At 39.8% G+C, this 17540-nt stretch overlaps 1 protein-coding gene across 1 annotated transcript in view; it reads left to right on the top strand.

Moving 5' to 3' along the window:
* The first annotated feature begins 134 nt into the window (after window positions 1–134).
* Window positions 135–17540, top strand: part of ddr2 (discoidin domain receptor tyrosine kinase 2) — a 53869-nt gene continuing 36463 nt past the window's right edge. Inside the window, exons 1-2 of the mRNA XM_003225460.4 lie at window positions 135–270; window positions 10275–10379. Coding sequence (XP_003225508.2) covers window positions 10301–10379 — 79 coding nt within the window. The 5' untranslated portion in view covers window positions 135–270; window positions 10275–10300. The remainder of the gene's footprint in view (window positions 271–10274; window positions 10380–17540) is intronic.

The following is a 17540-nucleotide window of genomic DNA, read 5'->3' as shown; positions in this document are numbered from 1 at the left end:
TGAGTGGCTGCCTGCTTCCCTGCCTGCCTTCCTCCCGTTCCCTAATTGAAACCAAATGTGGGATCGGTTGGATTGTGGGATTTCTGGCCCGGCCCCAGGCCTCCTCGGAAGGCGAGCCTCTCGCGAAGGCCTCTCTTGCATCAGCCTCTCCTTGCCTGCCTGCCTGCCTGCCTTCCGCCGCCTGGGCCCAGGAGCTGCGATCGACCCGCTTCTCCGGATTGCACCCCAGGAGAGCCCTCTTTCTCCCCCGGAGCCCGTCTTCCCAGCCAGGTATGGACTTTGGGATGCTTGGGAGACACAATCACTGCGGGCGCTGCCCTGTTTGGCCTCCTCTGTGGTTAGGAATTCCTCAGACAAAGACTAGCCCAACTTTGGGAGAGTAAAGCCGCGTCTACACTGCCATATATAATCCAAATCAGTGCAGTCAAATCTGCGTGTAGGCCCAGCCTTTGTGGAAGAATTAGGCCTTTTCCACACAGCTGAATAAAATCCCTCATTATCTGCTTTGAACTGGGATATATGGCAGTGTGGACTGAGGGCCCTTCCACACAGCACTATATCCCAGAATATCAAGGCAGAAAATCCCACCGTATCTGCTTTGAACTAGAATATATGGCAGTGTGGACTCAGATAATTTAGGGCCCTTCCACACAGCCTTATATCCCAGAATATCAAGGCAGAAAATCCTACAGTATCTGCTTTGAACTGGAATATATGGCAGTGTGGACGCAGATAATTTAGGGCCCTTCCACACAGCCTTATATCCCAGAATATCAAGGCAGAAAATCCTACAGTATCTGCTTTGAACTGGAATATATGGCAGTGTGGACGCAGATAATTTAGGGCCCTTCCACACAGCCCTATATCCCAGAATATCAAGGCAGAAAATCCCACAGTATCTGCTTTAAACTGGAATATATGGCAGTGTGGACGCAGATAATTTTGGACCCTTCCACACAGCCCTATATCCCAGAATATCAAGGCAGAAAATCCCACAATATCTGCTTTGAACTGGGTTATCTGAGTCCACTCGGATAATATGGGATTTTCGGCCTTGATATTCTGGGATATAAGGCTGTGTAGAAGGGCCGTGAGATAACTTAGTTCAAAGCAGATATTGTGGGTTATTCTGCCTTGATATTCTGGGTTATATGGCTGTGTGGAAGGGCTCTTAGAGTCTCCAAAACTACATTTTCCTGGCAGGCCTATGTGATGAGAACATTAAATAGGATTTTTGTCAAAAGGTTTGCATGGCAGACCAGGCTGGTGGATTCCAGATGCTGTGTTGATGGTTTTATGGGAGCAGGGATGGGACATACAGAGGGATAAGTTTGGAAGGTAGGAAAAAAATACACAGGCCCTATATCCCAGGACCTGATCCCATGTTTTCTGCTTTAAACTGGATTATATGAGTCCACTCTGCCAGATAATCTGGAATACATATTAAACCTGAGATCAGATCCTGGGATACAGGGCCTGACTGGAAGGTCTCAAAGGCGGCTTGTACACTGCCATTTAAAATCTAGATTATCTGCTTCAAACTGGTTTAAATACAGTTTAGATTCATATAATCCAATTCAAAGCAGATAATGTGGATTATCTGTTTTGATAATCTGGGGGATCTTCCACACAGCCCTATGTCCCAGAATATCAAGGCAGAAAATCCCACAGTATCTGCTTTGAACTGGGTTATCTAAGTCCACACTTAGATAATGTGGGATTTTCTGCCTTGATATTCTGAGATATAGGGCTGTCTGGAAGGGCCCTAAATTGTATGGCTGTGTGGAAGGAGCCAAAACTAGCCACCATTTGTTGCCTCTGGACCTTGCCACACAGTTGTATAAATTCCACATATAACTGTAGAAGGGGCCTCATATAATCCAGTTCGAAGTAAATAATATAAGATTCTGAATATAATATATAAAAAATACTGTGCTATAATAAAACAGAACAATATAATCTCTAAAATCAGGACAGTAAATAAAAAGCAACATTCTAAAAACATGGGAATTCCAGACAGGAAACAATCAGGGCCAGCTAACAACTCCCAACAAAGGATTCCCCCAGGGAGGAAGCTGAGGAGGGAGAAAAGTAGTGTGTATTATCAGAATCATATTATTACTATTATTGTTAACATTATTGGGTTGTATGTTTTCCAGGCTGTATGGCCATGTTCTAGAAGTATTCTCTCCTGACGTTTCGTCCACATCTAAGCTTTAGGAAATAATATATACTACCTATCACCAATTCCGCAACACTTTATTTCCCATACCACCACACTTCGCCACACGTGGCCGGGCACAGCTAGTAAGTTAATACAAAGTGGATTACACCATGCTGCTGTTAGATGGATTGGGAATTGCTTAACTGGCTGAATCTACAGGATGCTTACCAAAGACTTCCTTCATCCTGAAGAGAAGTGGCCAGTGGGGTGCCACAGGATTCAGTCCTGGGCCCAGTGCTCTTCAACATCTTTATCAATGACTTGGAATAGAAGGCATGCTCATCAAATTTGTAGATTATACCAGATTGGGACGGGACCAGAATCCAAAACAGCCTTAACAGATTGGAGAGATTCCACCTGAACATCAGGAAGAACTTCCTCACTGTGAGAGCTGTTCGGCAGTGGAACTCTCTGCTGCAGAGTGTGGTGGAGGTTCCTTCTTTGGAGGCTTTTAAGTAGAGGCTGGATGGCCATCTGTCAGGGGTGCTTTGAATGAGATTTTCCTGCGTCTTGGCAGGAGGTTGGACTGGATGGCCTGTGAGGTCTCTTCCAACTCTATGATTCTATGAGAGCTGAGCGAAAATTAACAAAACAAATTTCAACAGGTAGAAATGTCAGGTACTACAGTTATGCAGAAAAAAAATGAAATACCGTGTTTCCCCGAAAATAAGACAGTGTCTTAAATTAATTTTTGCTCCCAAAGATGCGCTAGGTCTTATTTTCAGGGGATGTCTTATTTTTCCATGAAGAAGAATTCACATTTATTGATGAACAAAAAAATGAATATTTATTATATACTGTACAGTAGTTGTCATCACAAATCAGCATAACCAGACAAACTGAATTCTATCAAGAATTTCTTATTGCTACCATTATTTCCATATACATCACTCTATGCGAGCCCCGGTGGCAAAGTGCATTAAAAGCATCAATAAGACTACAGTGTCTTTGGCCTATAACTCCCAGAAATCCCAGCCAGTTTACCAAATGTTAGGATTTCTGGGAGTTGAGGCCAAAAACATCTGGGGACCCCAGGTTAAGAACCACTGGTCTATTTCAAAGAATGTAACAAGACCACTTTGCTTTGGTCAGATCTCACCTGGAATACTGTGTTCAGTCCTGGGTACCACATTTCAAGACGTTCATCAGAAATGTGTTATCAAAGGCTTTCATGGCCAGAATCACTGGGTTGCTGTGAGTTTTTTGGGCTGTATGGCCATTTTTCAGTAGCATTCTCTCCTGACATTTCACCTGTATCTGTGGCTGGCATCTTCAGAGGTCTGTTGGAGATGAAGCAAGTGGAGTGTATATATACCTGTGACATGTCCAGGGTGGGAGAAATAACCCTTGTCTGTTTAAAGCAAGTGTGAATGTTTCAATTAGCAAGCTTGATTGGCATTGGGTAGCCATGAAGCTGCAAAGTCAAAGGGGGTGCTTTGAATGAGATTTTCCTGCTTCTTGCAGGGGGTTGGACTGGATGGCTGCGAGGTCTCTTCCAACTCTACAATTCTATGATTCTATGATTCTATCAATGACGTTATCTGCATAAAGGTAGCCTGGCCTTTGTTGCCTGAAAGCATCCTTTGTTTGAGAGATGTTAACTGTCACTTGATTGTTTGCTATCTGGAGTTTCCCTGTTTTTGAGTGGTGGTCTTTATTTATTGCCTTGATTCTGGTATTTTTTAGGATATCAGAAAACTGGAATGTGGTCAGGTGGCCAAAATGATCTGGAAACCGTGCTGTATGTAGAGAAGTATAGGGATGTTTAGTCAGGAGAAGGGAAAGTTAAGAAGTGACACGAAATATTGAAATATTTCAAAGGATCTCATACTGAAGATGCAGTCAAAATGTTTTTGGCTGCTCCAGAGACTAGGGGCCCTTCCACACAGCCATATAACCCAGAATATCAAGGCAGAAAATCCCCAATATCTGCTTTGAACTGGAATATATGGCAGTGTGGACTCAGATAACCCAGTTCAAAGAAGATATTGTGGTATTTTCCGCCTTGATGTGCTAGCTTATATGGCTGTGTGGAAGGGCCCTAGCGCACGTAGTTATGGATTCAAATTGCAGGAAAAGGGATTCCACCTAAATGTTAGGGCTTATTATCATACTACACTGTCAAAGTGTCACCATCCCATTTTAAATCCTATATTTGTCTTCTGTAGAATCCTGGGATTTGCAGGATCCTGGAAGTGGCCTTTAAAATTATCAAGAAGAAGAGTCCTGGGCTTCACTAAACTAAAAGCCCCAGAACTCCACAGGAGGCAGCCATAGGATTTAAGGTGGGATAGAAGTGTTGTGTGATAATCTGAAGAACGTTTTGACAGTTGGGGCTGTTTCACAATAAAATATGCTGCTTCAGGCCCCTTCTACACTGTCATATAAAATCCAGATAATCTTCTTTGAACTGGATTATATGGCAGTGTAAACTCATATAATCCAGTTTAAAACAGATAATGTGGATTATCTGGTTAGATAATCTGGATTATATGGCAGTGTAGAATAGGCCTCAGAGTGTGGAGGCGTCTCCATTTTTGGAGGTTTCCAAACAAGAGATAGGAGTGATTTGGTTGGGTTTTCTTGCATGGCAGGGGGTAGGTTTGGATTGCCCCTGTGGTCTCTTTCAATTCTATTTGTAAGATTTTAAGATGATTTCACAGATGAAAACAAAACTAGTCCCCTTCTATACTGTCATATAAAATCCAGATTATCTGCTTTGATCTGGATTACATTGGCAGTGTAGACTCAGGCTGGATCTACACTGTCCTATATCTCAGGATCCGATCCCAGATTTTCTGATTTGAACTGGATTATATGAGTCTCCACTGCCATATAATCTGGGATCAAACCCTGGGATATAGGGCAGTGTAGAAGGGGCCTTATATAATCCAGTTCAATCAAATAATGTGGATTTTCTTTTGATAATCTGGATTATATAGCAGTGTAGAAGGGCCCTCAGCAATATCATAGTAGCAAAAGTAATTAATGAGGAAAAGTACAAGCTAGGAAAGGCTGTTAACAGTTTGCTTTTGCCTCAATCTACAGCAGTGATTCCCAACCTTTTTTTGACCAGCGACCACTTTGACCAGGAACCGCTCTCCAACATTAGTACCAAAAGGGTTAAGAATCAGTTTTTGGTCAACATTAGATTTGCTTTGGTTATTTGTGGTGCTAATTCATAAAATTGCATTGGATCGACCACATCAGCTCTAGTTTCTGATACAGAACATACGCCATCCAGTAGTCACCATCTGCTTTCCTACAGAAAACCATATTTAATAATCTGCCTCGGCACTGTAAGAGGGTTTCACAAGACCAGTCACTTTCCTTGCAACAGTGTAGTAACAGTGAGGCCGTGGACCATATTTTAGTTCTTTGGGTACCACTGGTGGTCCACGTATTACAGGTTGGGAACCACTAGTGTACAGGGAAAGACAAGGTTTTGTTACCTCCTACCCACTTTTCTTTGTTGAATTAGGCCCCTTCTACACTGTCCTTTATCCCAGGGGTTTGATCCCAGATTATCTTTTTATCCCAGATTATATGGCAGTGAAGACTCATATAATCCAGTTCAAAGCAGATAATCTGGGATCATTGGGTGTATGCTGACAACGTGGGCACAGTTTAGTTAATGGCAATAACTTACTACTGGCTGTTAGGACATGGATGTGCTGGAGAGGAATGTAAGGTCTGAGATCCAAGGTCATGCAGGAGGCTAATAGAAACAGCCATGTATAACCCAGGAACAGCATCCTATTTTTCCATGCCAGTAGTACACAACCAAATCTGTCTGGATGGATGGCCAGGCTGGTAGGCTCTAAAAAGTGTCAATAATGACACAGTTCTGTTTCTGGCTTGAAAGTGTGTGTTCCTGTTTCATTGTGCAGTGCTGACTTGTGCAGTGCACCTTGGAGGTGTCTACGGACAACGCCGGCTCTTCGGCTTAGAAATGGAGATGAGTACCAACCCCCAGAGTCAGACATGACTGGACTTAACGTCAGGGGAAACCTTTACCTTTACTATACTGTAGATCAGGGGTCCTCAAACTTTTAAAGCAGAGGGCTGGTCCACAATCCTTCAGACTGTGGAGGGGCCGAATTATCATTTTGGGGGAAAAAACAGACAAATTCCTATGCATACTGCACATGTCTTATTTGTAGTGCAAAACAACAACAATGAAAGAACAATACAGTATTTAAAAATGAAAACAATTGTAACCAGCATAAACCTATCAGGATTTCAATGGGAAGTGTGGGCCTGCTTCTGGCCAATGAGATAGTCAAGTGAATTAGGATTGTTGTTGTTGTTGTTGTTGTTGTTGTTGTTGTGTGCCTTCAAGTCATTTCAGACTTTGGGTGAGCCTAAGTCTAAAATTATTTATTTATTCATTTACTACATTTATTTATTACATTTATATCCCGCCCTTCTCACCCTGAAGGGGACTCAGAGCAGCTGTATGTACATGCAATATATTATATTATTAGCATAGCACAATATTAGCATTATATATTACTATATTGAACGATACCACTATACTGTAATATTATATGAAATATATAACATATAATTAATATTATTATATGGTATTATTATTAATATATTGTATAACATTATAATATTATTATCAATATTATATGTATATACAATATATTATATTATTTAAAATGATATAAAGTATTATATTATAAAACTGAGGGCGGAGGCCAGGTAAATGACCTTGGAGGGCTGCATCCGGCCCCCAGGCCTTAGTTTGGGGACCCCTGCACTATACTGTAATATTATATGTAATATATAACATATAATTAATATTATTATATGGTATTAATATTATATTGTATAACATTATAATATTATTATCAATATTATATGTAAATACAATATATTATTAAAATGATATAAAAATATTATATTATAAAACTGAGGGCGGGGGCCAGGTAAATGACTTTGGAGGGCCGCATCCGGCCCCCGGGCCTTAGTTTGAGGACCCCTGCTTTAGATGGGGATAGAAATTGCATTTGGACCCAGGTCAATCTATATATATAAAAGAGTGATGGAATCCTGGCGACCGACAAAACAACAAAACTAAACACCGCACAACCTCAAAAATTGACAGCACAACCCCTCATCCATGCCTCTAGGATGATACAACAAAAAGAAAAGAAAAATAAAGTCCTAACTAGAGGGAGAGGAATAATTGTTTTTATCCAATTGCTGCCAGTTAGAAGGCTAAGCTCTGCCCACTTGGTCTCCTAGCAACCCACTCAGCCCAGGGGACAGGCAAAGTTAGGCCTCACTTAGGCCTCTTCCACACTGCCTATAAAATACAGACACCACCAGACAATGCCACAGCAACGCGTGGCCGGGCACAGCTAGTGACATATAATTTTGAGTTGAGGGAATTTGGGGGGATTTTAGCAAGCAGAATCCTTATTCCACATACAAATAAAGAGCCCAAGAAAGTAACATTTCCAAACTACTATTGTATTTGTTTAAAAACGGCAGATTCCTGCCAAGAGACTATACTTTAATGCAGAAATGCAGCCACAGGAGACTACAGTTCCTAGCATTTTCTAAACCTTTAGCAAAGCTTGGGAAAAGTGCTTTTTAAAATTGCTTTTAGAATTTGTGTTATGTGATTTGTTGCACACACACTCAGGCTGGATCTACACTGCCACATAATCCAGATTATCAAAGCAAATAATCCAGATTATTTGCTATAACTGGATTATATGAGTCTACTCTGCCATATAATCCTATTCAAATCAGATAATCTGGATGTTATATGGCACTGTAGATGGGGCCTCAGGGGTAACTTTCCAAAGGTTAATCTTGAAAGATGCTGGAACATTTCTTTTTCGTTTATTCCTGTTTTTTCCCCCCTCCCTTGTTTACTTCCTTTGAGTTTATGAAAGTGATTATAGTAAACTCATTACTGCGTTACTTGTTATGTTTCATTGCCATTTTGGTTTGTATGTTTGCTTTTAAAAAATAAATCTAAAAGTTTAGAAAATGGCTAAGAATTCAAAACAAAAGTTACATTTCCCTCTAAAGCATTTTTGCTTTCCAAACATAAAACGAAAACAGTGATGACTTTGCCAGTCGCTCTGCTATTGTGAAGAAAGAATGATTCAATCTTTTCTACTAGGGATGTGCGATTCATTTTAAAAAATGGTTCAAAGTCATTATAAAACTGGGAGGTGCTGGCGCTTCGTTTTTAAAGTGTTTTTAAAGTATACTTGGGGGAAAAATAGTTACTATAACGAGAATAACAAAAATTCGTTACTATTTCATTAATCTTCTCTGTATCGTTCCAATTTTAGTATATGTGCTATAATTGGAGAAACTTCAAGAAACTTCTCCCTCATTTTAAAGCGATTGGAGTGAAACTTGCTACAATGGTACAACACATTTACCACTGTTCGCCCACCAAATTTCAGAATGTTTCAGACATTTATCCATCAAATACAGAGCTTTATGGCACCTTAAAGACTTAACATATTGATTATGGCATATGCTTCTGTGGACACATGCCACACCATGGTATTCATGAAATGTTCTTCAGGCTGGATCTAAAGTGGCCTATATCCCAGGATCTGATCCCAGATGATCTGCTTTGAACTGGATTATATGTGTCTACACTGCCAGATAATCTGGGATAAACAAATATTCTGGGATCAGATCCTGGAATATAAGGCAGTGTAAATCCAACCTCAGTTAGAGATAGCAAACCAATTTTCAACATGTGGAGGGATGAATGGTTAAACAGTATAGAGCTGAAATGAAAATACAGAAACTATGAACAAGTACAGTAGAGTCTCTCTCATCCAACCTTCACTTATCTAACGTTCTGTATTATCCAACACAGTCTGCCTTTTAGTAGTCAGTGTTTTGCAGTCAATGTTTTCAATAAATTGCAATGTTTTGGTGCTAAATTTGTAAATACAGTAATTACTACATAACGTTACCATGTATTGAACTGCTTTTTCTGTTAATTTGTTGTAAAACATGATGTTTTCGTGCTTAATTTGTAAAATCCTAATGTAATTTGATGTTTAATAGGCATTTTCTTATTCCCTCCTTATTATCCAATATTTTTGCTTATCCAACGTTCTGCCAGCCCATTTATGTTGGATACGTGAGACTCTACTGTAGTTATAACACTGAGCATTCACAAGACAGCTATGAAGTTGTTTTAAGAACTGGAATCATTCCACTGTTATGTGTTGTTGAAGGCTTTCATGGCTGGAATCACTGGGTTGCTGTGAGTTTTCTGGGCTGAATGGTCATGTTCCAGAAGCCTTCGCTCCTGAAGTTTCACCCATATCTATGGCAGGCATCCTCAGAGGTTGTGAGGTTTGTTGGAAACTAGGCAAGTTAGGTTTATATTTCTGAGGAATGTCCAGGGTGGGAAAAAGAACTGTTATATCCACAACCCCCGTTTTGGTTGGAAACACCAATTTGATTTTCATTAGTTACTGTGTTTTTAAAACATATTTTAATGTTTGTCATAGATAAAGGGCTCTATTAGTGTCTTGAAGAGAGAGATGCATTTCATTTTCAGGAAAAGGCATCTAGCTTAGCAAGGCATAAACTGGAGGTCTTCTTGGGGATACAGTTGAAGGCCATGACAGGTGTAAAAAATACAAAATAAGTTAACTAAAGAGAAATAAAATGGCATCCTAGTCATCTAATGTGTAATTCTTTTGCTGTTTAGCATTTAAGCAATATGTTTTTGTTTTACATACTTCCTGATCAGTCTTCCTTATTTTCTTGTCCTCCTTATGTCTTGGACCACAACTCCTGTTGTCCAAAGTCATTATTCACAATATATCTGGAGGCCACCAGTTTGGAGAATATTATTTCATGCCCCCCCCCCCCCCCCAAAAAAAAAACCTCCTTTGTAAATAGGCCAGCCGTGTTCACAGTCGAAATATTACAATTTAGAAGTCTTACATGTTTACTCCATTGGTTTTTGCAAGCAAGTATTTATATGATTGCAGTCTTAGTGGTTCTATGTCTTATTTCTTTTTTCTTTTTTCTACCATAGCTACAGAACTGTGATAAGATCTGAAGATGCTCACACCTCCACAGGCATTATTTGTTATAATGCTGCTGGTTATTTCAAGTGCCGTGAAAGCTCAAGTCAATCCAGGTAAGGCATGAAAGTGTTGCTCTTGTCAGATCCAGAGAATAACTATATTATGTAGAGCTTTTTACTTTATTATAAGTTTTAAAGCCCATAAACTCTAAAGCAAAAAGCCCCAATATGACCCACCCCAATCCACGCCCCCCCCCCCCCAAATACAGAACTAGAATACAAATGAAGAAGAACATTGGAAACACAATGGACTTCCTCTCATAAGGCAAAGGCAACTATCACACTCTTACACATACTTCTAGTACTATTTGGTTGCGTTCAAACGGCGGCTAAACATAAACCACTATATTTAACATTAATACCCAACCACAAGTAACTCATATTAACAATTGATCCATTTTCATTAAAATTTCAAATCTTATAAATATTAGTAAATTCATCTTTAAATGATTACCTTAACCCCCAATTTTTCCCATTTAAATGAAATTAATCATATCTTATCCTGTATTACCACCAATGTTACCCTTTTGATCAAACTTGATCTTATTGTATTCCAACATTTTAACATAATGTCTTATTATATAACTTTAATTCTCATTCAGTTTCATTACTCCACCTGTCTCAAATGATATTAATATAGTTTAAATGTTTTGTTCGCCCCCCCAATTTTTTTCCTTTTAATCTAAATGGATTCCACATTTCTTAAATGCAGTATCTTACTGTATTTCCCTTTCGTTTTAAATGTGCATAGATAATACAAGCAGCTTAAGCATTTTGTCTAAAGTTTAATTTTTGTAATTTCCTATTATATATTTCCTTTCCATTATATTTATTTCATCAATCCACCCCCTACAACACTCAAAAGAACCCGTTAATTCATTTTAGCCCTTCCAGGATTCTCGATGTGTTTTTCCTAGTCCAGTCTCAGTGCTTTTATTACAAGCCAAGCCCTACTTCAGGTAACAATTTGCCCATTTAATTTTTATGTGCTTCTCTCATCGAAAAGAGCGCTCCAGGCAGCCTTTCAGAATTTCTCTGTGCAAATTCTCTTTCTTGTAAACTTGAGCATCTTCCTGTAATTTTGCATATGATGCTTTGTTTATCCTTATTCTGAAGGTGAATTTGTAGCCACTTGTCTGTGGGAGATAGGGAAGGTTATAAATAACTAGCTGTGCCCAGCTACACGTTGCTGTGGCTTATGGGAATCCTTTGTTGGCCAGGTGGAATAGCAGTGAACGGCTCTTCTTCATTCCCCCCCACCCCCACTTTCTAATTGGATGCCTATGTTTTTTTGTGTGTGTGAGGAGGGAGGGAAGCCCCTCCAAGAAGAACAGCCCTGACAGCTGGCTCTCTCTCTACCTGCTCTTCTCCAAGTGTGGGGCTCCCCTGTCAGCTGTAAACACAGCCCCCCCCCCCCCCCCGGGCAAGTGCAGAGAGTGAAGGGAAAAGATGGGAGCATACCATTCTGGCCAAAAAAGGGAGTGGGGGGGGGGGGGGGGAAGTGAAAAATAGATATTGGCCAATCAGTTTTGGGGGGGTGAGTGAAGGACATACCTTGGATGTGTTGGTGTATTTTGGCCAAATTTGGTGGCATTTGGTCCAGTGGTTTTGTTGTTAACGCGGTCCTAATTACATTACATATTTTTATATATAGAAGTATTATTATTATTACATAATTTGTTTTTAGAGCCTGGCTATTCAAACATTGACTCTTCTTTATGCAGTTTCAATTCATCTGGTAATCCTTGATCAATCTGGTATTCATCTGGTAATCTTTGATCAAACTGGTATTATTTATCTGGTAATCCCTGGTATGCTACTTCTTGTTTTCTTCTTGTTTTTTTGAAGTTTGTTTTGTGGCTATTAAAACTTACTTAGCTTCAGATAGTATATTTTAATGCTCTGCTTAAGACTTGTCTCCGTTTGAAAAAGTTTATTTTAAAATCCAGTAAGTTCTCCAAAACCTCAAGCTGTGACATATTGGGTCAGCAGAAACAAAATCCAAAACTAGAAAGGGTTATTCTTGTACTATGTGTTTTGTTTATGCATTTTATAGTGGTTTGTTTTGTGTTGTACCCTGCCTCGAGCAGTTAGGAGAAGCAGCTAACAAATACAATGTATTATTATTAATAAATGATAATAATAATAACAATAATAACAGTCTTAGAGAAGACATACAAGACCAAACATACAGGACTAAATTGTTGAAATCATTTACTACTGCACAAATAAGAATGTTACTTTCCATCAGTTATAGCCTTTGTAATTCAAAATATCTTAGCTTTGGGGTTTATCCAAAAGTATAATCCAGTTCATAATAAATTGTTTTCAACTCGAGGCAAGCTTTGCCCCCTCTAGCAATCTGAACCAAAAGAGTGCCACTTTCAACATTTAAAAAAAAAAGCAAAAGGAAGAGGGAGAACGTCTTCTCCAGCTAATGAGTGGGCCTTTTGATCTTCCAGTCGAGTTTAGGCAGAGATAGGTGAGAAGTAATTTACTTGCCTTATTTTGATGAGCTTCCTTTCATGTTGAAGTAGGCTATGCCCTGTAATTTTAAGTACTTTATTATGTCTATTCTATTAAGAACAAGTGTGATATAGTGGTTTGCATGTTGGATTGGGACTCTAGGAGACCAAGATTCTAATCCCTTTAAAGCACGCAAGGGCAAGCTTTTTTGAAAGGGCGCCACATGTTGGTCCAGGCCTAGGCAAGTAGTTCAAGGAGGACTGGGCATGGGATGGGGAGGTTGAGGTTGGCGTGGGGGAGGGGGGAGCAGAGGACAGCTGGCATGGGGAAGAGGAGGCCGGGGGAGGAGGTCGCGAGAGCCCCGCACAGCTGGGTATGCCTTCAGGGCACTTCCTCTTCATGGGAGGTCATCTCCCATGAAGAGGAGGCTTGATACATGGCTGTACAAGGTTCTTGGGAGAGCCCTCTACAGCTGTGTGTGCCTGCAGGGTGCTCCTCTTCACGGGAGGACACAGCGCCCCATGTCCTCTCGTGAAGGACATGGTTGTGCAGAGCTCTCGGGAGAGGTTTGTGCAGCCATGTGTGACTGGTAGGGCCAAGGCTGTGACATGTGGCTAGGGACAGGGGTGGAGGAAGAGTCCAAGGGGTCGCCTCTGGCCCGCTGGCCTGAGTTTGCTCATGCCTCCTTTAAAGAAAGGTAGCGGCAAACATCTTCTGAATAAAACCTGCTGAAAAATAATGTGGGAAGATAACCATAGGTGAGACACAACGTGAAGGGAACATAATGAGAATAGCATTGTGTTTGAAGTTCAACTGCAAGAGTTCCCAAACAAACGAGTTGTGCCTGAAACAGACAGCCAGATGTAACCAGATATAGTAATTAGACCAGAAGAACATAACCATTATGGACATCACAATCTTCTATGAGAACTGGAGACAAGCCATGATTGAGGTTACAGAATGTAAACACTAGACGGTACAAGGTCTCTATCTACACATTGCTTGTTGGAATCCTGGATGACTGGGATCCAACAAATGAGCATGTGAAGGGAGTTTATGGGTGAGAAAGTACTGCGCTAAAAGCTTTAGTGCAAGCCAGGCCCGGTTCTTCATTGACGCCGCTGAAGCCGCGGCTTCGGGCGCAGCCCTTCCTGGGCGCACCCGAAGCAGTGGCGGGCGGCGGTAAGTTTGTGGTGGGGGTGGGCGTAATTTCGAGGGGGGGGCGGCCCTAGGTTGGCTTACAACCTGAAAAAACCTAGGGCCACTCCTGGTGCAAGCAAATGGTATTGGGAACCATTGGTCCCAAGACATTTACTTTGAGCACACCTTGTGCCCATATTACCATCCATGTTGATAGGGAACCATAATAGCTATTTATTTTATTTATTGTATCAGAAATGAACCAAGAGTATAGTTGTAATGTATTTGAAAATACAAAGTTAAAAATTTGGCATTATACTAAATGTCCTTTGACCAGTACCTGGCCACTTGGAGTGCTTCTGGTGTTACTATAAGAAAGCCTTCCATTGTGCATGTGGCAGGGTTCTGACTGCATTGTATTAGGTGGTCTGTGGTTTGCTCTTCTTCACACTTGCATGTTGTGGACTCCATTTTGTAGCCCCATTTCTTAAGGTTGGCTCTGCATCTTGTAGTGCCAGAATGCAGTCTGTTCAGCACCTTTCAAGTCGCTCAGTCTTTTGTGTGCCCAGGAGGAAGTCTGTCATTTGGTATCAGCCATGGGTTAAGGTTTCGAGTTTGCTGAGGTGTTCCTGCGAGTATCTCTGTAGATCTTAGAAATCTATTTCTTGATTTAAGGCGTTGGCGTACTGGCTGATGTCCGAACAGGTGATGGGCCGGAGATGTCACTGCCTTGGTCTTTTCATTGCTGGCAGCTACTTTCCGGCAGATGTCAGGTGGTGCAATACTGGCTAAACAGTATAATTTCTCCAGTGGTGTGATAATGTGGCATGTCTCATTATGAGCCACATCAATCGATTTAACATGGTGAGATGCATTCCACACTGGACATGAGTATTCAGCAGCAGAGTAACAAAGCACAAGGGCAGATGTCTTCACTGTGTCTAGTTGTGATCCCCACCATAATAGCTGGGAAATAGATTTTTATGTACATTAGAAAATATTTTATCTATGGTATGCAACTGTTTTGCTATGCTAATAATCATGTATCTAAAATGTGATCTTAAAGCTATCTATCTATTTATCTATTTGGTCTCCTTCAATATGTTCTTTTAAAGTATTTTTAGAATTTAGTGCATCCTAGGGATAAGATTTACACCCCCCCCCCCCATCTCTCTATATGTAATTTATGCATTATATTATAAGTTCTTGCATTTGTATTCTTTGGATCTGATATGTATTATTTAATGTCCTTGTGTTAAATTGTATTCATAAATATTCTCTAATAATAGGAATAATCTGTCTATCAGCTATCCGTCTGTCTGTTTATATTAGGAATCTTAGCTTGTTCTTGTGCAAGACAAGAACAAATCTCAACATTTTTCTCCTTGTTGTAAAAGACAATGAAAGCTTGTGCATTTTAAGACAATATTCCACTTTCTTTTCCTTTTTCGAGGCATTTAATTGTTCAAACCAGTCAAATGATTTTATTAAAATGTAATTGTGATTTTTTTCCGTGGATTTCTTATAAATCTAATGCATTGGTTGGGTTTTCTGGGTTATTTTTATCAATTATATCCTCTTTCTATGCTTTCTCTGTGTACTGTGTGTATGTACATATGCATGCTTTGGAAAGGAAAGTGAGGCACTGAAGTTAAGATATTAAAACTGTTCCCTTGTTATCTTCATTGTGGAAATGTTATCTTATGTTCTGTGACATGTTTCCTTTTTATTATTTTTTATTCAGTTTTCTTAAAAGGTGATACATAGTTAAAAAGTACAGTAGGATAAAATAGTGTGGGGAAAAAGGGGGTGTAAGAAGGGAAGACGGGAAGGGAATTAGGGAAGGGAACCGGGGTAAAGGAATAAGGAACAAGGTTCCAAAGGTTTCCTTTTTAATAAGTTTTAAACAGCCACTATCTCCATCAGCTAAGAAGTTAGAGCTGCCTTAGAGTCCCATTCCACACTGCCATATAAAATCCAGATTGTCTGCTTTGAACAGGATTATAAGGCAGTGTAGACCCATATAATCCAGTTCAAACAAAATCTGGATTATCTGCTTTGGTAATCTGGATTATATGGCAAGGTAGATCCAGCCCCACTGATTCTGCTTCCAGCCATGGATAGCTTGATGGTTCCAAAAAGCAGTACATGTAGACAAAAGGCAACTACTCTGTTAATCTGCCACAGCATCAAATAATGAAATACAGGCCTACCCCATCAGTTTTAACTATAACTTTTAAATCACATTCTGTGTTTATTGCATTTTAACTTTTGTCTCAGGTATTTTAACATGCACATGTTTTAGTACATACTTTTGTAATTGCATTTTAACTATGTTTTGATATATGATTTTATAGGTATACTTGACTGTGTTGTGCTCTGCCTCAAGCTCAGAGGAGAGATGGTTAATAAATTTTTATCATCATCATAATCTCTCCCCCAAATTTGGATCTTTAGATGTCATAGGCAATCATTTCTGAGGAATCTATCTTCCACTAAAATATGGTCTGGTTCCTTATAAAAAGCTTTTTAAGACCCTGGCAAACTGCACCTTGTGGCAGCAAATTGCATGTCAGATTATTCAGTGAGTGAAAAAGATATTTTATTTTTCAATGCCCTGAGAGCCAGTTAGTTTCCTTGAGCAGCCCCTAACTTCTATTCCTGCCTACTCACGGTATGGGCTCTGTGTAAAGGATGCAAATAAACATAATATTCCTCATTGCATGTGCCTCAGTTCACTCAGTACCTCACACACAGGTTATGGACAGAGTTTTGGATTGAATCCAGTGACCAGACAGTAAACACAGTGGAACAAGTGGCTCTTTGAGAAGTTCTCCTGGCAGTTAAGCATGAAAAAATAATGCTCAGGTAACTGCAGAGCCTGCTACAGCTTCTTGGCTGGTCTCTTGCAAATCAAAAGCAGTCACAGTAGAGACAGTATTAGTTTTCTGCTTCCAAACTGGGAAGGAGGTGTTGGGAAAGGAACAAGCAGTATTTAGTTGTCACTCCAGTACCCTGTCTGCTTGGTCTTGGTGGTTTGGTTTTTTTAACTACTTTGTTTTAGAATAGTGGCTAAGAGATAATATTCCCTAGAACTTTTCCCATGGCATTGTAATGTATAATTCACAGAAATCCTGAATTTAAGTTCTATTGGTTAAAGACATTCAATGAGATAGCTGCTGTGGCTTTAAAAAAACTTATAAAACCAAAAAAACATTATTGTCAAAACTGTTTTAAAATCCCAAAAAATCAGTAGATGTATGCATATTTCTGAAACTTGGGCGCAATGATCCCCTGTTATCTTCTGTCATTGTATAGAAAATTCAAGGGGATAACTTTTGTAGTTTTTTAAAAATGTTGTTTGTAATAACTTTGAAAATTCCCCAAAAATTTGTGGATGAATGAAACGTTCTGAAACTTGATGGGCTAACAAATGTGTTCTATAATCATAGCCAGTTTCATGCCAGTAGCTCTAACAATGAGGGGAAAGGAGTCCCTGATGTTTCCCCATTGGCACAATTACGTAACGAAAAGTAACAAAAAAGTAGTTAACTTGTTATGATATGGACCCCATCCAATTTCAGAAACACTTTAGAGATTATTTTTCCC

This window comes from Anolis carolinensis, chromosome 4 (genome assembly GCF_035594765.1).
Source record: "Anolis carolinensis isolate JA03-04 chromosome 4, rAnoCar3.1.pri, whole genome shotgun sequence".
NCBI classification, from domain to species: Eukaryota; Metazoa; Chordata; class Lepidosauria; order Squamata; family Dactyloidae; genus Anolis; species Anolis carolinensis.
The sequence above is the reverse complement of the archived record's forward strand: the minus strand, read 5'-3'. Positions and strand labels throughout refer to the sequence as shown.